General features: G+C 42.8%; 1 protein-coding gene across 1 annotated transcript; it reads left to right on the top strand.

The window, feature by feature from the left end:
- Nucleotides 1-29: 29 nt before the first annotated feature.
- Nucleotides 30-27442, top strand: tnfaip8l3 (tumor necrosis factor, alpha-induced protein 8-like 3). Its single transcript, XM_013137515.3, has 2 exons — nucleotides 30-525; nucleotides 25281-27442. The coding sequence occupies exons 1-2, from the start codon at nucleotides 480-482 to the stop codon at nucleotides 25841-25843; spliced, it is 609 nt and encodes a 202-aa protein (XP_012992969.1). The 5' UTR covers nucleotides 30-479; the 3' UTR covers nucleotides 25844-27442.
- The last annotated feature ends 112 nt before the right edge of the window (nucleotides 27443-27554 follow it).

Below are 27554 nucleotides of genomic sequence, written 5' to 3' on the forward strand. Positions count from 1 at the left end.
AGAGAGCTCTGACGGAGAGTGCAGGAGAGTGACAGTCCAAAGAGCGAGGGAGGGGAGAGAGGGAGAGAGAGGGAGAGAGTAGGGGAGGGACTGACCAGAATGACGGAGGGAAGAGGGAAAGGAGAAGGAAAGTAGAGGGGAAGAAGACAGTTTTGAAGAAGTCAGCACAGTTAGCTAGCAAGGAAGGGAGCCAGGGAAAGGAGAGAAAAAAGAAAGAGCAAGAGGAAGCAAAAAAAAAAAGAAAAGAGCAGAAGAGGAACAGCTCAGCAAATCGTGGCAGGCTTTCATGCCACTTACAGCTATTCCCTACTCAGCGGCTGTGGTCTGAACAGAGGAGAGTTTCGTTGCCTCTGAAAAGACAAAAAGAGAGCAAAAAAGAAAGAGATAGGGAAAAAGAGTTAACGAGCTGTGGAACATAGGGATAGAGAGAGAAAGAGAGCGAAAGAAGAGGTTCTCTGTCCACAGTTTTAGAGAAGAAGATGGATTCCGACTCGGGGGAACAGAGTGAAGGAGATCTCTCTCCAGGTAAGACCTTCTGCTGGTTTGTGTAAGTCAGAGTCAGGGTCCATTCCAAGTCTGTGAATTCAGAAAAGCTGAAAATCCAATTCAACACTCCAATGATTTGTCATGCATTATACATTCACTTCCTCAACTGAATGCATTTAAATTGGCCCCGACCCGTGGCTTGTGTTGGTGTGTGTGTGCGCGCGCGTTAACTTCTAACTGAACAAACTTGTAAAAGGAAGAAGTTCTGCCTAGTAGTTGATGTATGTTAGGCTTGGACTCTGATCTCCTGCGTGTGTTTGTCTGTTTATGTGCCCTCACCTCTGATCCGTACATGCGGGCTGGCAACCCTGCTGAGTGTGTCTGTAAGCCAGCTCAGTGTGTGTCTGTACTCCAGCTCAGTGTGTGTCTGTACTCCAGCTCAGTGTGTGTCTGTACTCCAGCTCAGTGTGTGTCTGTAAGCCAGCTCAGTGTGTGTCTGTACTCCAGCTCAGTGTGTGTCTGTACTCCAGCTCAGTGTGTGTCTGTAAGCCAGCTCAGTGTGTGTCTGTACGCCAGCTCAGTGGGTGTTTGTACTCCAGCTCAGTGGGTGTCTGTACGCCAGCTCAGTGTGTGTCTGTACGCCAGCTCAGTGTGTGTTTGTTCTCCAGCTCAGTGTGTGTCTGTACACCAGCTCAGTGTGTGTCTGTAAGCCAGCTCAGTGTGTGTCTGTACACCAGCTCAGTGTGTGTCTGTAAGCCAGCTCAGTGTGTGTCTGTACACCAGCTCAGTGTGTGTCTGTAAGCCAGCTCAGTGTGTCTGTACGCCAGCTCAGTGGGTGTTTGTACTCCAGCTCAGTGTGTGTCTGTACGCCAGCTCAGTGTGTGTTTGTACTCCAGCTCAGTGTGTGTCTGTACTCCAGCTCAGTGTGTGTCTGTATGCCAGCTCAGTGTGTATCTGTAAGCCAGCTCAGTGTGTGTCTGTACTCCAGCTCAGTGTGTGTTTGTACTCCAGCTCAGTGTGTGTCTGTACGCCAGCTCAGTGTGTGTCTGTAAGCCAGCTCAGTGTGTGTCTGTAAGCCAGCTCAGTGTGTGTCTGTATGCCAGCTCAGTGTGTGTCTGTACTCCAGCTCAGTGTGTGTCTGTACTCCAGCTCAGTGTGTGTCTGTAAGCCAGCTCAGTGTGTGTCTGTACTCCAGCTCAGTGTGTGTCTGTAAGCCAGCTAAGTGTGTGTCTGTACTCCAGCTCAGTGTGTGTCTGTAAGCCAGCTCAGTGTGTGTCTGTACTCCAGCTCAGTGTGTGTCTGTAAGCCAGCTAAGTGTGTGTCTGTACTCCAGCTCAGTGTGTCTGTAAGCCAGCTCAGTGTGTGTCTGTACTCCAGCTCAGTGTGTGTCTGTAAGCCAGCTCAGTGTGTGTCTGTAAGCCAGCTCAGTGTGTGTCTGTACTCCAGCTCAGTGTGTGTCTGTACTCCAGCTCAGTGTGTGTCTGTACTCCAGCTCAGTGTGTGTCTGTACGCCGAGGCCATGGGTAGTGGACCTGACAAGTTGAGGCATGCGTGTGTTTGTCTCCATGTGTGTGTCTGTGTGTGTGGGTGTGTGTGCGTGTTGTGTGTGTGTCTGTGTTTTTGTCTGTTTATGTGTGTGTCTGTGTCTGTCCGTGTGTCTATGTGAGTTCATGTGTACATCTCTGTCTGTATGTCTGTGTGAGTTTATGCAAGTTCACCTTCATACAGGTTGTGTCAGTGTATATCTAACTGTGTACATGTTTGTGTAGGTGTGTGTGTCAGTCATTTCCATTATACCAATAAACACTTTTACCTAACATTTTCTCACCTCTCTCACCTGCCTCATCCATATTTCTAAAGATATCTGGAAACAGATGCCTGGCTGACCGCAGAGATCAATATTTAGACATACTGGCCTTTCAGTTGTCTACATGAGACTATGTTTGAGATGGGAAAATATATGAGTTTGGGTTTGAGAAGTGTGTTTATGAAAGGGATGGTTTTATGGTAAAGTCCATGGGCAAAGCTTTATTTTGGCAGTGAAAGGAGAAAGGTTTTGGTTGTTGGTTTTCCAGCATTCCTTAACCTTTAAGGAAATGGCTGTGGTCTTGCCTGTCTTTAATCTTCAATACAACACCTCCTGAAGGTTCACCCAGATGATGCTGCCTCTACCACCAAATCCTTCGCAGTTCTCGAACTCTGTGCCAACGATCGGATGACATTTTGTCAAACAGGCACGTCTGTTTAACATTGCAGCTTGAGTTCAGGTTAAAGCGTGCTTAACTTCAATCATGCGCTGTCTGTAAAACTGTGTGGTAACTGGTAACCTCCTTGCATGATCACGCAAACGGTTCCATTTTTGTTCTTTTACATCAACTCATGCCAAGATATGGCTGCATGACTAGCTGCATAAATTACATCACAAATGTACATTGTCTATTCTGCCCAGATGCAACAAGCTTCTGCTGCTACAATATCCTAATGTGCAAAGGATGTTGGAGACTACTGATGGTTTTTATTGGCACTGTTCAGAAATGGTAGGCAGAGATGTGAGCTACATCAACATCAAATCATGAGTAAAGAATGAAACGTGAAGGGGGAGATTCAGCAGATACGTAACAAAAATTAATGGAGAGGACGGACTCTGGTTGTGCTGCCATGGCCTATTTATGAAGGAAGCTGTGATCCATACCAAGAATTTCACCCAGGCTATAAAACTGTCTTCAGGAGTGTCCAAGTGCGCACACGCACACACACAAACACATTAATCATACAATCAAAAGAGTGCTTTGCTAGTTATTCTGGCACATGGTGTGATATACATCCGCAGCAGTTCTCTATGTGCTGACTGCGTGTGAAAGTTCCCTTTCAATTCATTTAGTCTTTGTTTGCATACATGTAAGCCTCCGCCGATCTCTAATGTTTTCCTGTTAGTCAAGTGACCACCCTGACCATTCATCTCTGCTCTGAGTTGTGTGCCAAATCAGATGTAAATTGGAAGCAGGCATGACTGTACGTTGCTCTTGGATTCAAGTTTAGACTAAATGCATTATTATTATTAATATTAGGGATGATTTTATATTCAGATCAGCATTTACTGTAGTTAGCGGCAACAGAGGCTTACTATGCCTGAGGCATTATCATATGCTTAAAGTTCACAGCGCTCTCTCCCTCTCTCTCCCTCTCTCCCTCTCTCCCTCCCTCTCTCTCCCTCTCTCTCACTGTCTCCCTGTCTCTTACCTCACTGACTTTCTCTCTCCCACTCTCACTGACTCACTTTCTCTCCCTCCACTGTCTTTCTAACATCTTTTTCTCCAGTCTCCCCTCTCTCTCAAACTCACTCACTTCCTCTGTCCTCTCTCAGTCCCTCCCCACAATCCTTCTCTTCCTGTCTCTCCCACCACACACACATCTCTCTGGCTGGCATTTGAATGTAGCTCTGAGCACAGACTAGGGGCTAAATCTGTGATCTTTCTTTAAATGCTCCTCTTTGTAGAGGGAATTATGCTTGAGTGAAGTTACAACACACAAACACACGACCATTTCGTAATACTATCTATTGATACTGTAAAAAGGAGAGGATGGTATTAGGATGATACGGATCTCTTTCTGAGGTCCATTTACTCCTATCCACACTCCTGGACTCTGTAAACTCATTCCACTACCCTGTCTGTCTCTCTCTCTCCCTCTCTGTCTGTCTGTCTCTCCCTGTCTGTCTCTCTCACTCTCTTTCTCTCTCTGTCTCTGTGTCTCTCTCTGTCTTTCTTTGTGTTTCTCTTTCTGTCTCTTTCTCTCTGTACTTACCTATTCCAGACATACATTTCATATGCCAAGCACCCATTAAGGACACTTCACACACTTTATCCCTCTTCTGGGTCAAACAATCTACTCCCCACAATCAAATACACACACACACACACACACAGACACACACACACTGGCAAAACTTGGAAGCTGGAAAATCTGTCAAACTCGGGAAGAGGGAGAGAGGGATGAAGAGAAAACAGAGCAGAGAGATACAAATAGAAATGAAGTGAAAGAGGGTGGAAGGGAGGGAGGCCCTGACTGGAAAAGACGACTCAGAAGAAAGTGATTTTTCCTCCAGTTGCCGTACATTTCGAGGTTAGGTCATAAACACTACTGCGTCTAACTGGGTCTGAAGTGTGGTGTTGGGGGGAGGGGGTCACTTTGACACTAAGTCCAAGCATTCCATGGTGTTTTTAATTCCATGTGAGTCGGTATAAAGATGTTTTACTGGAACATGGTATTAGAGTTATACGTTTCAGAGAAAACACACACACACACACACAACCAATATTGCTTGTCACAATTTGGTCCGGGCGCCATCACTAGCTGTGGACTTTCCAATGAAAATACAGTAAATTGAGTGTGTATGTGTGTGTGAGACTAAGTGGTCAAATAACTGATCCAACACTGGTCCAAAGACTGAGTGGTCCACTATCGGCCCAAATACTGAGTGGTCCACTATCAACCCAAAGACTGAGTGGTCCACTATCGGTCCAAAGACTGAGTGGTCCACTATCGGTCCAAAGACTGAGTGGTCCACTATCGGTCCAAAGACTGAGTGGTCCACTATCAGCCCAAAGACTGAGTGGTCCACTATCAGTCCAAAGACTGAATGGTCCACTATCGGTCCAAAGATTGAGTGGTTCAACACTGGTCCAAAGACTGAGTGGTCCACTATTAGTCCAAAGACTGAGTGGTCCACCACTGGTCCAAAGACTGAATGGTCCACTATCGGTCCAAAGACTGAGTGGTCCAACACTGGTCCAAAGACTGAATGGTCCACTATTGGTCCAAAGACTGAGTGATCCACTGTTATTCTGGCCCAAATATTCTGGCTGAGATTAGAGCATTAAGTAGGGAACAGATCTGGGGCCATCTGGGGCCACAAGCGTGATCCGTAAGGCATAATAGTAAATAATCAGTCACCAACACAGTATGACCACAGATAGACAGGGAACCAGATGGCCCACTGGATGTATCAATCTGAAGCATCCGTTTGTTATTTCCACTCCCCACAGGGAGATCAAGACCAGTCAGTGGAAGCCAATGAAGCTAAATGAACTGTGTCGACCTTCTGCTGATTTTCTAATCAATGGAACATCTGATTTCAAAACTGTTTCCTGTTCTCAAAAGTTTACATTCAGAACAGAATGGACAGTGTTTTCAATATTTCATCCAAAGCCAAAGAAAAAAAGTGTTGTTTAGAACGAGTGCTGGGCAAAATTGAGATCCCGCATATTACCATACAGGTAGGGTAATACCTGTTAGAACATGTCAATCTGATCTGGCTAGCTAGTGTTTAACTCCATCCAACGTCCTCCCTAGGTTCTCCCCACTTCACTAGCCTCCCAATGGAAAATACTGTGTGTGGTCTATCTAGCATTATATATACAAATCTTAAGAATGGTGGTATAAATATATTACTGATTACTGTGTTGTAACCAACATTGCTTGAATAGCAAATCATTAACCCTTTCTGGAGCAGTGGTTAGCATGTCGGCCTAAATGGATTGGAGTCCCACAAAGGTCTTTGCAATGTCACTATTAGATAGTAGTACTAAAGTATTGTAGATGACTATTACTACTATTGTTAACTCACATCACTATAGTACTGCAGACCATTGTCACTGTTAGTCAATATCACTATAGTACTGCAGACTATTGTCACTGTTAGTTAATATCACTATAGTACTGCAGACTATTGTCACTGTTAGTTAATATCACTATAGTACTGCAGACTATTGTCACTGTTAGTTAATATCACTATAGTACTGCAGACTATTGTCAATGTTAGTTGATATCACTATAGTACTGCAGACTATTGTCACTGTTAGTTAATATCACTATAGTACTGCAGACTATTGTCACTGTTAGTTAATATCACTATAGTACTGCAGACGATTGTCACTGTTAGTTAATATCAATATAGTACTGCAGACTATTGTCACTGTTAGTTAATATCACTATAGTACTGCAGACTATTGTCACTGTTAGTTAATATCACTATAGTACTGCAGACTATTGTCACTGTTAGTTAATATCAATATAGTACTGCAGACTATTGTCACTGTTAGTTAATATCAATATAGTACTGCAGACTATTGTCACTGTTAGTTAATATCACTATAGTACTGCAGACTATTGTCACTGTTAGTTAATATCACTATAGTACTGCAGACTATTGTCATTGTTAGTTAATATCAATAATGTACTGCAGACTATTGTCACTGTTAGTTAATATCACTATAGTACTGCAGACTATTGTCACTGTTAGTTAATATCACTATAATACTGCAGATCATTGTCATTGTCACTGTTAACTACAGTACTATCAATATAGTATTGATGAAATCAGTTAATATTAATTAAAGGAGCAGCCTTGGACTTCTTTAATTGACAAATTATGTTGTATTAAACCTCCTACTTTGGGCTGGATGTGTAACATGTTGTTTACATTCTGCATAGTTTATAAGTAGAATCAGTATCACACCTCAGTTAGCCATGAAATTTCAAGTCTGAAAGCAAATGGTTTTGAAGACGTGGGGCACAATTCAGCACATACATGACATACCAAATGTAGTACACCCTTTTCAGGGATCCTTTTTGGCTCAACAATTTTTACAACCATTGGCCAAAAAACGCTGGCTTCATCTTTAATACCCTTACATTGTTGTGGACCACTGTCACATTTCGCTAAAATCAGTTCAGTATTGTAAAAGTCTATCACTATTAGATAACACGACTACAGTACTGTAAAAGTCTGTCACTATGAGATAACATAACTACAGTATTGTAGAAGTCTGTCACTATGAGATAACATAACAATATTGTAAATATCTATCACTATGAGATAACAACATTTAAGTATTGCAGACCACTATTACTTTTGGCTAACACCTGTTATCTAACAGAGCTACAGTATTGTAGACCACTATCACTGTTAGCTTTGTGACTGTGAGAATGTGATCCATGTCTAAATGAAATGTGGGGACATGAAACAACATCCAACAAGGCTCTTGCAGGGAAAATGCAATATCTGGCTTAGGGGTTAAGTTTAGGGGTTAATTTAAGATTAGGTTTTGGGCTTGGGAATAGGAGAAATTGATTTCTTAGTCATGTTTAGGTAGGTTTAGGTCCCCACGAGGATAGAGAGGGGGGACCTTCAGAGAGCTCATGTTCAAGGAAAGTTCTAGCCTTTCCTAAGGCTCTGAACACCTCCCTAACACTTTGGCCCTGTTCACACCTGCCTCAGTCACGCATTCCGCATCCTAAACTTATACATGAACTTGAATTCTAAGCCTAATATTACACCTTTTCTTATTCTTACCCTGAACTTCACCACAAGTCAGATAAAGCTTCTTGTCAAAGTGAGGGCTGGCCAAATGTCCTCACTTTGTATTATTCACCTTTAGAACTTACTCAGACATTAACACAGGAACAAACACACACACACACTCACACACACACGCCCACACACAGGATAGAGAGAAAGAGCGTGAGAGAGAAAAAAGTAAGAGACATTTTAGAGATACATTTTGCAGATTACTGTGCCTCCCAACAAAGTAATGAAATGCATTTTGACACCAATAAAAAAAAAGTGTTTAGCTAAAGGCTATTCAGGTTTCTGGGTCTTGTAGACCAGGATGTGTCTGACACAGTGTGAAGCTTTCTAACTGGTTTTAGATTCACTCAGCCACTCTCTTTCACCTACACTCTCTGAATGAACTAGCAAACAAACCAAGGGACCAAGGTCACGGGAAGAGTTGGCAGAGAGAGAGAGAGAGAGAGGGGGGGGGGGGGGGGAGAGAGAGAGGAGATAGTGGGTGGTATGGTGTGAAAGAGATAATGTGCATGCATGTGTGTATTTTTTGTGTTTTAGTCAGTGGTTGAGAGAGTGAGAGAGGGTTGGCAGTGACTGGCTGAGAGTGGTTTGGTCAATGATGCCACTCCATGCTGAGTCTTGGCTGATCTGAAGACTAGAGAAGACTCTGAGACCGGAAAACCTCTCTCTTTCACTCCCTTTTCCTTTCTTTTTTCTCCTTCCTATGCCTGTGAATCTGAAGGAGAGAGGAGCTCACTTGCTGGAGCACCTAGAACACAGAGAGGAAATCGCGAGAAAATGACAAAGAGAAAGATACTACACAGAGAGTCTGAAATGAATGACCCAATATATATGGAAGACTGACACTGAAAACAGAATACTCAGTGGTAACGGCAGCTTGTTCATTACTCTCTGCACGCCTCTACCACTCTCTGTTTTCATTCACTCTACCTTCTTTATCTTGCACTTCTCCCTTTTCACCCCCCCCCCTTCTTTCTTATCCTCTTCCTCATTTCTCTTCCTCTCTCCTTTCTTTGCTTTTGATTTTTCTCCTTTCCTTTTGCCACTCCCACAGTCTACGTTCTTGTGTCTCTTCATGTCAACTTTTTCTCTTTCCATTCTTCCATTATTTTCCCTGCCTTCTCTTTCTATGTCTCTCACTAACTCTTTCTTTCTCTCTCTGCCTGTCTTGTCTTTCTCCCAGTTTCCAGTTTAGTGATTTGGTTTGGGTTCAGACTTACAATTGGGATCAGCACTAGAATTGGGGTAAAAGGCATTACTAATACAGTTTAGGGTAACGATTTGGCATTGGGCAATGTTAAGTTTAGGCACACATTTTGGGTCAGGGTTAGGTTAAGGTTTGGGCTAGGTTAGAGTTAGTGTTCAGGTTAGGGTTAGAATTAGGAAACATGGATTTTTGTTTTCTGGTCCCACAAGGATAGAAATACAAGAATGTGTGTGTGTGCCAAGCCAGAGAGGGGATAGGAGAGGGCAAGCGATATACCCCTCTGTTTTTATTAGGCTCCATCACAGTCTGTCATTACAGCTTACTCTTACACACACACACACACACACAGTCTGTCATTAAAGTTTACATTTACAACTAGACCTCAAAATTATTACAGTAGGACTGGCTTTATTGGCAGGGTAAACACATGCATGCAGTCAGACTAGTCCTTTCACATCTTCCGTCTGAGGTAAGATGAGGCCAGAACAGAATGGTTGAGGTGAAGCCAGAACAGGAGGCTGAGGTGTGATCAGAACAGAGAGGCTGAAGTGAGCCTAGAACAGAGAGGCTGAGGTGAGTCCAGAACAAAGAGGCTGAGGTGAGGCCAGAACAGAGAGGTTGAGTTGAGCCTAGAACAGAGAGGCTGAGGTGAGGCCAGAACAGAGAGGCTGAATTGAGGCTAGAACAGAGAGGATGAATTGAGACTAGAACAGAGAGGCTGAGATGATGCCAGAACAGAGAGACTGAGTTGAGGCTAGAACAGAGAGGCTTAGGTGAGACTAGAACAGAGAGGCTGAATTGAGACTAGAACAGAGAGGTTGAGGTGAGGCCAGAACAGAGAGTCTGAGGTGTGACTACATTAGAACAGAGAGGCTGAGGTGAGACTTCTCTAGTTCATCCCTCCTGTCCTTTCCTCTTCTTGCAATATCTCAGCAATTATCTCAGACGGATCCATACTCTTACTGATTCAGAGAGTCAGAGAGAAAGAAAGAAGCAAGAGAGTGGTTGATTTTGAATATTCTCTCATGAGACTTCTGTGTTCTCAATGCAAAACATTGAAATCACCCTGCTCTTTCCCAACCATGCACAACATTTCTTTTACCAACACCTTAACCATAAACATAACCATATCCTCACCATACTCAACCTAACTGAACCACTACATAACCTTAAGCCAACCCAACCTAACCCAATTCTAAAACACCTAAACTTAACCCTGATCCTACCCCTAGTCAACCAGTCAGAGGTTAGAAAATGTGTGTAAAGTGTGTGCCATAGCCTGTTTACAATGTGTGTAAAGTGTGTGCCATAGCCTGTTTACAATGTGTGTAAAGTGTGTGCCATAGCCTGTTTACAATGTGTGTAAAGTGTGTGCCATAGCCTGTTTACAATGTGTGTAAAGTGTGTGCCATAGCCTGTTTACAATGTGTGTAAAGTGTGTGCCATAGCCTGTTTACAATGTGTGTAAAGTGTGTGCCATAGCCTGTTTACAATGTGTGTAAAGTGTGTGCCATAGCCTGTTTACAATGTGTGTAAAGTGTGTGCCATAGCCTGTTTACAATGTGTGTAAAGTGTGTGCCATAGCCTGTATACAATGTGTGTAAAGTGTGTGCCATAGCCTGTCTACAATGTGTGTAAAGTGTGTGCCATAGCCTGTTTACAATGTGTGTAAAGTGTGTGCCATAGCCTGTCTACAATGTGTGTAAAGTGTGTGCCATAGCCTGTCTACAATGTGTGTAAAGTGTGTGCCATAGCCTGTCTACAATGAATAGAAAACATTTATGTGAAGGACAAAGTCTTGTCTGTGCCAGTGAGGCCAAACCTAAGGTACATTAGCCTTTAGCTCGGAAATGTGTAACTTCTCAAAAAATTATTAGTCAAAACAGCCCTCAGCATGGAATTTATACACTGATGAGCCAACACATTAAGACAACTCACAAGTGAAGCGAATAATGTTCATCATCTAACAAGGGCACTTGTCAAGGTCTGGGTAAACTAGATGGTAAGTGAACAATCAGCCCTCGCAGTCATTTTGTTGGATACAGGAAGAATCGGCTGAAGTAAAGACCTGAGCAACTTTGACAAGGGCCAAATTATTATGGCCAGACAACTGGGTCAGAGCGTCTCTGAAACAACAAGGCCTGTGGGGTGCTCTCGGTCAGCAGTAGTGAGTACCTACCGACAGTAGTCTGGGGGAGGGACAAACTACAAACTTGCACCAGGGTGTTGGGCGCCCAAGGCTCATCACTGTGCGAGGGCAAAGAAGGCTATCCCGTCTGGTCCAAAATGACAGAAGGTCTACTGTGGCACAAGTCACAGAACATTTTAATGATGGTTACGGGAGGGCTGTGTCACAACACACAGTGCATCGCATCCTGCTGCATATGAGCCTGTCTAGCCACAGACCAGAGTGCCCATGATGACCCCGGTCAACCGTTACAGGCACCTACAATGGGCACGCAAGCATCGGAACTAGATCTTGGAGCAGTGGAAGAAGGTTGCCTGATCCAATAAGTCACATTTTCTTTTACATCACGTGTACGGACGGTACGTGTGCGCTGTTTACCTGGGGATGTGATGGCACCAGGATGCACTGTGGGAAGACAAACCAGTGGATGGAGTGTGATGCTCTGGGCAATGTTCTGCTGGAAAACCCTGGATCTGGGCATTCATGTGGATGTCAATTTGCCACCAACCTAAACATTGTTGCAGACCAGGTACACCCCTTTATGGCAATGATATTCCCTAATGGCAGTGGCCTCTTTCAGCAGGATAATGTGCCCTGCCACACTGCTCACATTGTTCGGGAATGGCCTTTGAGGGAGTTCAAGGTGTTGCCCTGGGCTCCAAATTCCCCAGATCTCAATTCGATTGAGCATCTGTGGGATGTGCTGAACCAACATGTCTGATCCACAGTGGCTCCACCTTGCAACTTACAGGACTTGAAGTATCTGCTGCTAATGTCCTGCTACCAGATACCAGAGGACACCTTCTGGGGTCTTGTAGAATCCATTCCTTGGCAAATCAGCATTGTTTTGGCGACACATGGAGGACCGAAAACATAGTAGGCAGGTGGTCATAATGTTTTGGTTTATCAGTGAATATATAGCACCCTGCATAAGCATTGAGACAGTAAAGACAAAATTGCTAACTCAAGGCATATTAAATTCAGAATTTTCAATAAATGTTTTGTGTACGTTGAGTGTACAGATTTTGTATTTTATTTTGACTGCTGTCCCAATATTTATGGAAGGCACTGAACCCAAATACATCACTTCCATCCCAGATACATTTAAAATAGGTGTTTAATTTTTTGCCTGACCGTGTAAGCTGAGCCGGCCAAGAAGAGCGGATGTCTCTTATTGAGTTAGTGACTGACCAACTGACTATCCCTTGTTAAATAGTGTAGTGATTAGAGACAAAGCCTTCCATGCAGGTGACCTGTGTTAAAGTCTCACTGCAAACAGAATAAATTATGCATTATGATTTGTTGAGGATAGACAAAAACGTTGCTGGTAACAACTTTCAGTTGCTACGTTATATTATTGTTTGTTTGTTATGTATGTTTATGTATTGTTGTTATGTACTGTTTGTTATGTATGCATTGTAAAGCGTCTTTGGATCTTTAAAAAACGCCATATAAATTGATTGTATTATTATTATTATATTGTGACTATTTCTGGTGGATTTCTGAAGTACGCATCCGTGGATGCTTTTGGGGTAATAGCCTATTGATCCCAATGCGCAGTAAAAAAGGAGGGGTTTCTAAGATTCTCTCTTCTTTTCACTTGATGAAATTGTTATCTTCACCTAAATTGTTAGTTATTGAATCATTCATGTATGAAAGAAAAACTAACGTTGTTGTGCCATGAAATGAAATAGCTTTGGCAGTGTAAAGTTAATCTTCAGTCTTGCTAACAATTGGTCAATTCTTATGACTATTCCAAACAGTAGGATACTAGTAGGCCTATTACCGGCTAATAAAAGCCATACAGTTCATAGTAGTGCAAGTATGGTGTAAGTAAACTTAATAAGAAACATTAATCAGTTTAACACAATGATTAATGGTGTCTAGCTAAATATTCAAACCTGACGTGATGTTAATGCGTGACAAAACGATCTAATGTCGAGACGCAATTTTCTGATTAGGTAGTATGTCCCAATCGGTCTCAGTACTGGAATACTAGCTTCCTACTTACAAAACAGTCCATACTTCATCATCGGCAAAGTACGTACTTGCAGTACGTTGTATGTAGCATGCGATTTGAAATTCAGAAAATGCTTTCGAGTTCTCCGTAGTTCACATAGCGTAGTGGTTAGCTATTCAACTGTTATTGTATAGACGACCATCTATAGTAATCTTTGTACAAGAGTACACTTCAGTTCTGTTAATAAACGTTCTGTTGCCCATGTTATTTCAGCAAATAACGAAATGGCTGGGATAAATGTTGCATTTGGAGACAATATGGAAGTGAACTGCCTACGAGCAAGCCCTGTGGTCTTGTGTGATCATCCCTGACCATCAATGTTTTCCCCTCTCAGGCGTTCCAATTTTTGTCTCTAAGAAAAATGTATCCACGTGGTACTTTTCAGGCGTTGAACAACAATATATATCCACTCTTTAATACCATGAATCTCGGATATTTAAGATAATTATTGTATTACGTGACCCTTTTATATTTTTATTGTTTTCTAAACAAAATGAACCTGCCATGGAGTGATTGGAGTCATTGTTTTCATTGTAGGTACTGCATAGTTATTAACTAGCCATCTATAGTCAACTTTGTACAAGAGTATACTTTAGTTCCATTAATATATGTTCTGTTGCCCATGTTAATTGAATAAAAATGTTATGGCTGACGTAAAAGTTACATTCCCATTGTTTAAAATAGCATAAAGCATAAAGACAGTCTGGCACATAGAAAACCATGGATTGAAACCAGCCAGGGACAACAACATTCATCCCTTCTAATCGTGGGCCGGCTGAACTAGGCTTGCCTAGTTTATTTCCTGGTTTCATCCAATTTTTCTCATTAACTTACTAAACCTCTGTGTATTTCTGTGTGAAGCTTGAACTAGGATACTGGGAAATACAGACAGAGAAAGACTGAGAGGAAGAGGGATAGAGAGGGGGAGGAGGGAAGACAGAGGGAGATAAACAGGTGAAGGCAGACTGAGGGAAAGAGAGGTTACTGATGAAACCTGATGTGAAGAGACTTCCTTTATGCCCACACCCCAGCAGATGTGTGGTTTGGCAGTATGTGGATGAATGTGATTATCCTTTTTTTTTTTTTATCCACACGTGCATGCACTCCCTGTGAAATGTCCTTGTTTTTGAAAAACACATTTTGTGTCCACTAAAATAACATCAAATTGATTAGAAATTCAGTGTAGACCTTTTTAATGTTTTTAATTACTATTGTAGCCATATATGGCATATTTCTAATGAAATATCTACATAGGTGTATGGAGGCCCATTATCAGCAACCATCACTCTTGTGTTCTATTTGGAACATTGTGTTACTAATCCAAGTTAATCATTTTAAGCCTAATTGATCATTACATTTTGTTAAATTTTTTTATGATTATGTTAGCACCGATAAAAACTTGTGCAGATTAAAGAAGCAATAAAATTGGCATTCTTCTGAAACTCATCAGTTTATTTTTGTTCAGAGAAATTAAGCAAATGTATGATCTTTAACAAAACTGAGAACTGTTCTCTTCACAGAACAGCGCAAACTTCCTCTAACCAGAATATAATGAGGTCCGGTATTTCCCGGTGCACAACTGAGCAAGAGGACAAATACATTTCCGTGTCTAGTTTGAGAAACAGATGCCTCACAGTTCCTCAACTGGCAGCCTCATTAAATAGTACCCACGAAACAGCAGTCTCAACGTCAACAGTGAAGAGGCGACTCCGGGATTCTATATGTACAGGGAGAGAGAGAACAAGAGGGAGAACAGAGAGGATGGGACTAAAAACGGGAGAAAATGAGAGAGAGCTAGGTAGCATAAACATCCCCTAACTTCCTGACTTGTCGGTGCAGGTGGTATCTACCCATGTTGTGTTAGTTGTGTAAGTTGTGTACACTCATAATGTTTCGCAGAAACACCATTTACCAACTGTAGTGAAGTAGAACCAGGTAAACATGGGTCTCCGGCTACAGTGAATACATAAGGACAGAATGGCGCACACACACTCTCCACTGCACACATACACACATGCACAGATGGCCACAGTGTTTGTGTGTGTGTGTGTGTGTGTGTGGTGCCACAATAACCCAGTAATGAGTGAGGGACAACCTCAACATGCCACTGACAAACATTATTTGTTGTCACTGGCAACTCCAAAATGCGTCAGCTGTGTGTGTGTGTGTGTGTGTGTGTTTGTGTGTGAGAGACAGAGAGTGTGAGAAAGTGTGTGAGTTTAGCACTCAGTGAACCTTTGATACGTGATACGCCTGTTAGATGGTGCAGAACCTAGGATCTCATCAGAAAACAATCACAAATCTCCTACTGCAAACCCCCCCCCCCCCCCGAAAACATGCACATTAATAGTTGCCACCCTGCTTACATGTAAACCTTTGGAAGTTTTGACTAAATCGAACACCAGGCACTCAGTGAATAAGCTGGAGCGGTTTCATGGCACAAGCAGGGAACCCCACCAATGATGAGTTGCAATAATCCAGTCGTTATATGCTAACTGCGTTTCGTTGTACTGTATTTGTATTGTTCAGTGACCATAAAGTTGAATCTAATATAGATGACAAGTGCCTGGATTAGTACTTTTACCACTTCCTGTGTCATATAAGGATGTACTAATGTTAAGGAGCGAGTCACTGCCTTGAGGTTTGCGGAGAACAACAGGTTGTTGTCAAGGAAAACACCAAGATTCATTACACACTTGTAGGGTGAGACCATGGGGTTTTCAACCGTGATGGAAGGTTTTGGAGTGGACAGGCCTTCTGGCGGAGAAAGAGCAGTTCCGTCTTCTTGAGGTTGAGTTTGAGCGGGTGACGGTCTTGAAGTTTGAACAGAACGACAGGGTGTTGTCCAGGGTCATACCACATTTCTATTCCCTCAGCCAAGGGAACAAGGCAGAGTTGTCAATGGTTATGGAGATGTCTGGGAGCGGGCTGGCCTTCATCTGGAGGAATCGCAGTTTCATGTTGTTGAGGTTGAATTTCAGATGGTAGCCTGACATTCAAGCAGGGATGTACACCAGGCACACAGACATTGTTGCCGCCTAAGCATCATAAGTGGGAGAAGGAGAACAATAATTGAGTTCTGCATAGCAATGCTAGGAGAGACCATGTGACCAAAGTTCACTCATTGCAGCAGTGGGAGAAAATAGAGCAATAAAAAGATATTGCGTCATAATCCCCATAAAGCCTAGCGACAAAACATAAGCGAGGCATTTGCTCACACTGTGTGTGACCAGTGGACTCAACGGGCTGAGTAAATGAGGTGTTGACATCATCCACAGTCTTCTCAAAGTGGTTGAAAATGTGGTCCACAGAGAGGATGGAGGGAGGAGGTGGTGGTGGTGTACAGAGAGAACAGAATGTGGCAAATCATTTCTTGAGGTTACGTTAAGGTCAAAACACGAAAAGAGTGTAAAGAAAGAGGAGGAAAGAAATTAATCAAAAGCAGATTACGGGAGGTTGAAGTTGGACAGTATTATGAGTCATGAATCATGGTCAGGAAATTAGCCTCCAGTGGCACCAAGAGGACGATAGATGACAACATAGTTAAGCTTAAATGGAGTGTGACATTGACAGCATTGACTTTCGAAGAGGACATGGAGAGTGAATGACAGGGAAAAGAGATAATCTGCACTTTGGAGAAACTCGCAGTCCTACGCCAGCACTACCACAACCAGATGCTCTCAGGACTGTGTAAAAAAAAAAAAACATGAAGGGGGAGCAGCTGGAGAAGCAAGGCCAAAATGTGAAAGGCCTGAAGGGCAGCACAGGCCAAGGTGAAGTCGGTTCATCCAACTTCATCAGTTCCAAATGCTGCTGGAGAGGGGAGGGCAGGAGATACTAGGTTACATGGGTTGCAGCCTCGGGGTGCAGGGAGTCTTGAAAAACTACAGGCAGCGGATCAAATAGGGGAGGAAAACACACACAGTTGACAAAGCTACAAAAGTGCAACACAAAGTCTGAAATTAAAGTTAAGTCACTGAGATGAGGCACTGCAATATGAGAGTGGTTAAAAGCATAACTTGCCTGGAATCACTCAACAGATTTGTCCTTGTTTCAGCTTTGTTTTGGTCAACGATACCGCCACTAACAATGCCGCTTAAAGCAACTGCTGAAAGACCAGGGAAGGCTTTAATCACACATTAATGACTGGCTAGGAGAGTCAAAACCTCTCTTCATACCGGCACTGGTTTGCGAAAAAAAGGACTAATTGACCTGTATCTCGCACTTACTTTAACAGATAGCAATCAGATAGCAGCAAGTTACAGTATGTCAGTCAACAGTTCACAGTAGGCTATCAGAAAGATTCTGTAGTATTTAAAATGAATGGTCCTAAATAGATAAAGTAGCAGACAACAATAGATTAAGACAAATGTACATATTACCATTCAGCAGAGCAGGAGTCCTCTGGCTACAGACAAAATCACACTGATGCATACATTCAAATGCACATGAAACAAACCATACAGTCTGCTAAATTAATTTCACATAGCTGGTTCCCCCCACAACAACATGGTATGGGATACTGTTGTTTTGGAGACAGAGCTACAGGCCGTATTATGGGATCTGGGGAAGGATGCTCATGTCTCTGTTACTATTAACCATGCATGATTGATTCTTGTTGAAACACACGCACACACACACACACACATGCACAGACACACACACACACAGACCCACACACTGCAGTGCAGTCTTGTGTGAAAGTATTCCATTCCAGTCTGAGGGCTTGTATTCATTAATAGTCTAGTTTGTCTTAGCTGCTGTTACAGCTAATAACATCCAACCACAAAGGAACTTTCCCAAAACAAATCTTTCATCTCAATCCACTCCCCAGTTCCGGAGCTATGGCTCAAAATTCCAAGCCTGGCAAGTTTCTGTCTATTCCAAAATTCCAGGGATGTGTGTTCTGATGTAACGCAGCAGAAGATGTTGACCCAGGGTTCTGAAAACAGGAGCTGGAACAAAGACAGACTGTCTAGTCTCACTAGCCCTGCTCACACACATAAATACAGGCTATCTAGTCTCACTAGCCCTTCTAACACACATATATACAGGCTATCTAGTCTCACTAGCCCTGCTAACACACATAAATACAGACTGTCCAGTCTCACTAGCCCTGCTAACACACATATATACAGGCTATCTAGTCTCACTAGCCCTGCTAACACACATAAATACAGGCTATTTAGTCTCACTAGCCCTGCTAACACATATAAATACAGACTGTCTAGTCTCACTAGCCCTACTAACACACATAAATACAGGCTATCTAGTCTCAATAGCCCTGCTAACACATAAATACAGGCTATCTAGTCTCACTAGCCCTGCTAACACACATAAATACAGGCTATCTAGTCTCACTAGCCCTAAAACACAGCTAAATACAGTAGATCTAGTCTAGATCTAATCTAGTCTAAATCTAATATCTGTCTAGATCTAATAATATGAGAGAGAGACAGATAACTAGATGCAGATGGCCATAAAGCTAAACCAACAGACTGATGGACCCCCAGACAGGGTTTGAGGCAGGGGTAGCAGTGACATTGTGACAGTTCATGCCTCTGTCATTCTGTCCCTTTTTTTGTCTCCAGTCCATGTCACTCTGATGTCACACATCACTTTTCGTCCACTGCCTCAAGGTATTCTTGTTATACAGACCAAATTAGGACCAGAAGTCCTCCCAAAAACGGCAAAACATGAAGACTGTGCCCTGATTAGAACTTTTTACCGGTCCCTAGAAGGGAAAGGTACATGTCTTGTTTAAGAGTTAGGTTGAAGAGAAAAACCTACAGTTGGAGTGTGTTAGACTTACTATTGGGTGTAAGAATTAGCGGTTTGGTTTAGGCAAGGTACAGTTTATTAAAACATTTTGATTATTGAATTAAAGTTAGGGTTATGGTAAGTTAAGGTTAGGTTATGGTAAGTTGGGGTTAGGTTATGGTAAGTTAGGGTTAGGTTATGGTAAGTTAGGGTTAGGTTATGGTTAGGTAAGGGATAGGGATATCAGGATTAGGAGATAGGTAACATTGATTTATGGTCCCCACAAGGATAGAAAAATAAACGTGTTTATTTGTTTATGTCTATGTAAACACACACATTACAAAACCAACCCACAGCACAGAGACATCAGTATATAGAGTTACTTCAGAGGCTTTTCCTTCTCAGGTTTCCAGAGAAACATTTGCGACAGGTCTGGAGTTTTGCAGTTGTTGGCTAAATGTCAAATATCAATTTAAACTCAATATGAAGGCACTTAAAAATTAAGACTTGGTCTGCATTAGCTACAGGTCTAAGTGGACATTCACTAGTACGCCAACTCCCAATTTTCAGCCTCATCTGAAATCTCGGTCCCACCTTTCATTATGCTCATGAATATTTTTCTCTTTTCCTAGATCACTAACTACAACCTTATGTCCCCTACTGTGGCCATCATTCACGAGCACCCCCAAATAACAGCTGCTGTCCTCTGTTCCTCCTCATTCACGAGCACCCCCAAATAACAGCTGCTGTCCTCTGTTCCTCCTCATTCACGAGCACCCCCAAATAACAGCTGCTGTCCTCTGTTCCTCCTCATTCACGAGCACCCCCAAATAACAGCTGCTGTCTTCTGTTCCTCCTCATTCACGAGCACCCCCAAATAACAGCTGCTGTCCTCTGTTCCTCCTCATTCACGAGCACCCCCAAATAACAGCTGCTGTCCTCTGCTCCTCATTCATCTTTGATGTGAAACATCAGAGGTCAGTCTGAGGCCAGAGGCTGACATGTGAAACATCAGAGGTCAGTCTGAGGCCAGAGGCTGACATGTGAAGTATCAGAGGTGCTAAAATCTCTCTCCCAATCCTCATCATTGTTTGTAAACTATCTTTTCCTTTCCCTCTCCCTCACACTGTCTCTTCCTCAGTCTCACTCTTTTACTCTCTCTTTTTTATACACTCTTTCTTCCTCTCTCTCTCCCCATCCCTGTCTTTCTCTGTATTTCCCACTCACACCTTTTCTTATGTGCTGTCCTCGTCTCCTCAGTCATCTTTGTTTTGAAACATCTGAGGTCAACGTGAGACCAAAGAGAGTATCTTCATTGGCTGCATCTGAAATCTCAGTCATGCCTTACTTTTGAATAGTCCCACTGGTTCCAATTGGGTAATGTGGGGAAGGCTGAAAAAATCCTGTCTAAACAACACCATTTCCCAGCAAAATAAAACATGTTGCCTCTCAATGGAATTCAACTCGCATCCATCACACTGAAAATCAGTTGCGGAAACACCCGCCCACCATCCGCGAACAGGCCCACCATCCCCGACCAGGCCCACCATCCCCGACCAGGCCCGCCATCCGCGACCAGGCCCACCATCCGCGAACAGGCCCACCATTCACGAACAGGCCCATCATCCGCGACCAGGCCCACCATACCCGACCAGAATAACCTAGCAAACAGCCACTTTATTGAACTGCCCCTAGCGGCCAGGTTCCAATGGTAAACAGCACTTCTAATATGTTGAAACTGAATGTAATTGTGAGTTATTAAAGATCAATAGCACTGGGATAAGGTGATAGTGAACATAATAGAACTGCTGATATGTTCATACTGAACAAAATTAAATTTCCCGAAATAATTACATTTATAGTAATTATAGTTTCATTGACATTGAAGTGAAGGTAGCGACAGTTAGCAGTCTACCAGACCAGTAAGGGGCCATTAGTGGGGTGGATGTGAACAGCATTTCAGGACTCTCGTTCCGCTGTGTTAGCGTGTTCCTGTCCCTTGGGTGTATGTTGACGTTTACATGGAAAGGTTTTTCCTTGGCAACGGACACATTTCTATTCTAATGAAACTACAGTTAAATGCCCCGGTGATGCTGAAACAAATCTAATGTTGTCAGCTCACATTTCCATGACAGTGATTTCTGTTTCTGTTTACCATCTGATGCCCAGGTAAGACAGGTGTCAATAGTCTCCACCCTTTTCTTTCTGTCTTGACCTGAACTCAAACTGAGTCCCTTACTGCAACTGGGTAAATCACCTTCTGCTGAGTCATTCTTTCCAGCCATGGCCTCTCTTTCTGTTCCTCCATTTCTCTTTTCCCCCATATGTTTTCCACCTTGATCATTCCTCTGTATGTCTGTCTGTTTTTATATCTGTCACTCCTTCTGTCTCTTCAGTCTGTCTGTCAGTATTCATATGGATAACATTTACAAAAGTTATCACTGCCTTCAAAAATCTTAACTTTGCTTTTTAGAGTTAACACACACAGAGTGTTTGGGTCTACTGGACTAAGCAGACATTGAGAATGGAGTAGAATTTGTCAGCCTGGAAGGTTACTCTCTTCCCCTCCCCTTTTTCTCTCCCTCTCCCTCCCCTTCTTTCCTCATGGGGGAGGCCAGGCTTAATTCCTACTAGTGAAAACAGAAAGAAAAAAAGCCATTTATTTATCTCATCTTTAATCATAATGGTTGAGATGTGGTGCAGGGTGAGATATAAATAAAACCAGTTCACAGCTGTGATCTACCAACATCACCCACCATTCACTGTGTGTTTGTGTGTGTGTGTGTGTGTGTGTGTAAGTAAGCTGTAATGACAGACTGTAATGGAGCCTAATAAAAACAGCCCACTCCTATCCCCTCTCTGGCTTGGCACACACACACACACATTCTTGTATTTCTATCCTTGTCTGTGTGTTTTTTGTGTGTCTGTGAATCTTTGTGTTTGTGTGTGTGTTTGTGTGTGCTTGTGTGTGTGCATGTATGTTTGTGTGTGTGGGTTCCCTGCATGCATACAGAATCAAACACGTTTCACTAGCTGTATTTTAGCCTGCAGAATTTTGCTTTAGTGAATCTCATAACAATTATATCTACTATTATTCATAAGTGTGACAGAAATAGCTGCTGTCTTCTTATGTGTGACAGAAATAGCAGCTGTCCTCATATGTGTGACAGATGTAGATGCTGTCTATATATGTGTAACAGCTATAGCTGCTGTCTTCATTCATGTGACATATACAGCTGCTGTCTTCATTCATGTGACAGATACAGCTGCTGTCTTCATATGTGTGACAGATACAGCTGCTGTCTTCATATGTGTGACAGATACAGCTGCTGTCTTCATATGTGTGACAGATACAGCTGCTGTCTTCATATGTGTGACAGATATAGATGCAGTCTTCATTCATGTGACAGATACAGCTGCTGTATTCATATGTGTGACAGATATAGCTGCTGTCTTCATATGTTTGACAGATACAGCTGCTGTCTTCATATGTTTGACAGATACAGCTGCTGTATTCATATGTGTGACAGATACAGCTGCTGTCTTCATTCATGTGACAGATACAGCTGCTGTCTTCATATGTGTGACAGATACAGCTGCTGTATTCATATGTGTGACAGATATAGCCACTGTCTTCATATGTGTGACAGATATAGCCACTGTCTTCATATGTGTGACAGATATAGCCACTGTCTTCATATGTTTGACAGATACAGCTGCTGTCTTCATATGTGTGACAGATATAGCTGCTGTCTTCATTCATTTGACAGATATAGCCGCTGTGTTCATTTGTGCGACATATTGCTGCTCTCTTCATATGTGTGACATATTGCTGCTGTCTTTACACACGCAACAGATATAGCCACTCTCTTCATTTGTGACAGATGTAGCTAAACATTTTTATGAATTTATAAAATGTTTTATGGACAGGAGTATTCAATCTTTATGTGCCCTGGACAAGAAAAACTCTTGACCCATCTATTAGGCCTCTACTATCTCTCAGGCTGTCAAGCAGCAAGACCAGTGTTGTGATCATTCATTGTAAAGGACAGGAATGATTAGGGAAGCGTTTTCACTTTTCTATTGACCAGTTTGATATTTAGTGGGGCTCCCCTACCCCCCACCCCCTCATCAGAAAACCGTTGTAGGTTCTATGAATGCAAAAAAAGTGCTCACTTGTTTCAATGAAGGCTTTGAGGTTAATAAAAGTGTGTAGAAATGAGTCAATCCTGTCTGCAAGTTTGGGAAGGTGTGCCAGTGCCGTTTTGATGCATGTTTAACCAATTGAGCTTTTCAATATGTCACTGTGGTAGGTCACTATTAAGAGGAAGTCCTTAGTCACAAAGTCACAAAGGTTTTTGGCAAGTGGATGATTCTCCTCCAGAAAAATTCTAATCTCATCCCCCAGATTGAATGCACGGGAAAGCAACTTACTTCGCCGAAGCCATCTGGAAAAACACAGCTGTGCGCTCCGCTCACATGTCCACACAGAGTGTGGAAGAAAAACCACTCTTTCAGTGATCTTGTCTTGTTAATATTGACAGTGGGGACAACACAGAATTCCTCTCAGTACTTCACTGCCTTGATGCCTAGTGTGGCCTGGAAATGTTTGGTGCCATCCGTTTGATGAGGGCCTGCAGCCCCTCCCGTTTCCCTGCCATGGCCTGTGCCCAATCACTATAGACACTATAGTCTTTATACATAACCCAACTGGCTTTCCATTTCAGATACTTTCCACTTAAATACTTACACACACGGGCCAATCACCTTGCCACTTGAATAGTAAAGGGTTTGTCTCATATCTTTTAAATGAGCCCCTCCTCCAAATCAGCAAAACGTCTTGCAATTTTGTCATTTTACAATGGAGTTGTTTTGCAGTTGTTCCATCGATCATAGTTGAAACCATATCAATGGTAACTGGGAAAGTTAAGGCCTCCACAGAGCAATTATGTCACTTTGTAGGAAGCTAGTTAGATCACAAAGAAAACTGACGTGACTTAGACAAGGCGACTTCTCTGACGTTGATATTCGTGTAGCTTTCTCTTGAAAGATTCAAGCGTGCTTGCCAACATGTTCGCTGTGCACTCCATCTAGGTGCCTTTAAGTCTATTTGGTTTCATACTACAACTCATTAATGGTTTTAGGCACAAGACACACATGAGGGAAGGTATGCCTCTTCATACCTTTTGGTCGTTGGTAAAAGCTGTTTTAAGTATCTCATACACATATGAGATACTTTCTATAGCTTGAACATTTCAGGAAGCCTATCATAAATGTATGACTTTATGCATGTGTGCTATCTAGTGCAGGAAAGGACTCCATCCCAAATTCCTGGTTAATAGTATGTGGTTGTATAGATCATTATTATGTTATTATTTTATGTTATTATGTCACCGTATTGAATAAATTGGGAAAATGCTTCAGAGCAAACTCAAATAAATATTGACATCGCTTTTGTGTGATGGAGGGCCTGAAAGGACATTTGTTGGCCATTTCTCTCCCTCAACACAAAAGCTATAAATTATGGGACACTTATTTCCCTATTGTGACTTATTATTGGTGCTGGCTGTCTGGTGCCACTAGCCTAAAATATGTGGAAATAAAAAGTTAGCTTGGTTTTAGTCATACCACGAGCAGGACAGGTTATAAAAATGAACAGTCCTAACGACATGTTGGAATACTTTAGCAAGAATTCCAAGTTAGATAATTTATCCAGTTAGTAAATATGGTTATCTATATACAGTTAGCTATTCTCCTTTTGGACTCAAGGGCTGAACTTTTCCAATGTCACCAATTTCTCCTTTTAATTACCATATTTTGAATATGACTTTGAAACGAAGGTTCTGAATGTTCTGTAACACGGAGAGGAATATTTGTTTGTTTGGGTGTGCTATGGAGCTACCTACTAACTAAATATCATTCTCTCCTCTCCGGGCTTCTGTTTCCCCCACTCCCATCCCTACTCTGTCTTCTCTCCCTCTCCTATTACTCCACTGACCACCATCCCACTCATCCCTCCCCATCTCCCCACTCATCCCACTCATCCCTCCCCATCTCCCCACTCATCCCACTCATCCCTCCCCATCTCCCCACTCATCCCACTCAACCCACTCATCCCTCTCCATCTCCCTACCTCTCTTCTATCCCTTTCCCGCTCTTTCTCTGTACTTCTATACATACATCCCGATTCTCTCTTTTGCCTCCATTTTTTATCCCCCCTTCTCTCCCCCCTCCTTCCTCCCTCTTTCAGGTCAGGAGAGTTTCAACTCCCGCTCCCTGGCCCTCCAGGCACAGAAGAAGATTCTATCCAAGATGGCGACCATGGCGGTGGCCAACCTACTGACGGATGATGTCAGCAGTGAGATTCTGGATGAGCTGTACAAGGCCAGCCGGGAGTTCACTAAGAGCAAAAAGGAGGCCCACAAGATAGTTAAAGATGTCATAAAGATTGCCCTGAAAATTGGAATCCTGTACCGCAACCACCAGTTCAACCCTGACGAACTGGACACGGTTGAACGTTTCAAGAAGAAGATGAACCAAGCAGCCATGACGGCGGTCAGCTTCTACGAGGTGGAGTACACGTTTGACCGCTGCATCCTCTCTGAGCTACTGCTGGAGTGCCGGGACCTTCTGCACGCACTGGTGGAGCAGCACCTGACCGCACGGTCGCACGCTCGCATCGACCACGTGTTCAACCACTTCGCTCATGGGGAGTTTTTGGCGGAGCTTTATGGAGACCAGGAGGAGTACAGACTCTACCTGAGGAAGATCTGCAATGGGATAAACAAACTGCTGGATGATGGAACACTTTAACCTCTGACCTTTGACCCCTGATCTTTCACCATTAACCTGATATTACACCCAGCTCATCTCCTCCTACTATTCGCTTTCCGTGGTTGTAACCCAATAATCTATTATTGGGATGTATAGTTCTTTTGAAGTATGCACTTTTTCACTTAACCAATGGATCTGAAATGAATGACCTGGTATCGAGAACTTCCATGCATGTTGCGTGGTGAGTATTGAAAGAGTGCACACTTCAAAGACAGCTTGATGGGACACACCCTTAATTCTTCCTCTCCTTTCTCCACAGATCTGCTCTTTTTCTCTTCCCGACCAAGGGAACTTCAAGTCATTTCTCTGTCCTTGCTCATTGTTTGATCTGTTTAATGTAACCTTTAACCTTTTCCTCATCTTCCACTTCCTGCCCTCTTTTCTGTCTCCTCTCCTGAACTCCCTTTGATTCTGGGGCCTCTTGGACAGAGAAATACTTTTTTCATTCACCCACTACACCTTTTACTCCATTCCAGTTCCTTCCTCACTTTTCTCTCATTCTTCTGTTTTTTGTCTCTCCTTTCCATCCCTGCTCAATCTCCTCTGCCTTATTTCTTCTATGGAGCTGCCATGGTGTTGATGAACTATATGTGTACTTCTGAGACATTTACTTATTGTCAAGGCTCAGTGCTATGAGATGATTTTCCTTCCCTACCCCCCCCCACCCCCAGCTCTCCCTTCCAACCTCAGTGTTTTTTCTCTGAGATGTGCAAGGACAGTATTGACCCACTCTCCAGGTCACGACTGTCTAATATTAGCAGCCCTACTCAAACAGAGACCCAGGACTGTCCTCCATCCACATGGTACACACCTCACACTCTATACCTGGTCCTGAGTGGCTCCGTTGATAATACTGTGGCGTTAATGTAATGCTAACCCTAAACCCAATGTAAAGGATGTTATGCAGCTGCATTGTTAAGTACCACTTCCATTTTGGCACATACCTGGCTGGAGCCCAGGTCCTATGCTTGACAAACACACACATGCTTCACAAACCTTCCTCAAGTGTATCTACCTGTCATGCTATTGAAAAGCTAGCAAACTTATGAGTACTTTATCACACATACCAGGTGTTACAATAACAACGCCAAGTTTATGGGTTCAAATCCCGCAGGGAGTAAACACACCTATCAAAAATTCCCTAAGTGTGTACTCAGTTACATACTGTATATTCAATCCTATTAAAGTGACTGTATGACAGTGTGAAATGGTTCCATCTGTATTCCCTCGTGTTTGTGTGCATATAGCTTTACTGCTCTGAATCCAGGCCAAAAAGGATTATTCTATGTTCTGTAAATATACTGTCTGTTGGTTCTCTTTTGGTCTTTCTGTGTGTGGGTGTCATCATGCCTTATATGTAGGGCCTGAAGTTTCCAACATCATGTTGACCAGCGGGCACCTTCTAAAGGATGTTGTTTTAAGTGATTCCCAGTTCACTGACAGCACGGAAGACGTCACCTAGACTGTGTGTTTGTGTGTGTGTGTGTGTGTGCATGTGCAGAATTTGTTTGTGTCTGTATCCTCTTTGCCAGGGTGTAACACGTTTATCTTTTATTAAAGATTCCTTATAAACCTGTGCCTGAGCTTTGATCCTTTGGTCTTCTGGACATTATGGTGTAAAAATATCTGTTGTACACCCTTGTTCACATCCTCTCCAAAGCCTCATCCTCTACTCATCATCATCCTCTCA

This window comes from Esox lucius, chromosome 2, assembly GCF_011004845.1.
Source record: "Esox lucius isolate fEsoLuc1 chromosome 2, fEsoLuc1.pri, whole genome shotgun sequence".
Classification (NCBI taxonomy): Eukaryota; Metazoa; Chordata; class Actinopteri; order Esociformes; family Esocidae; genus Esox; species Esox lucius.

Excerpts from the sequence above, each read along its gene's own strand:
- tnfaip8l3 (XM_013137515.3), top strand. The coding sequence starts at position 480 with ATGGATTCCGACTCGGGGGAACAGAGTGAAGGAGATCTCTCTCCAG. Across the intron at positions 526-25,280 it reads TGAAGGAGATCTCTCTCCAG|GTCAGGAGAGTTTCAACTCC; the intron begins GTAAGACCTTCT and ends TCCCTCTTTCAG.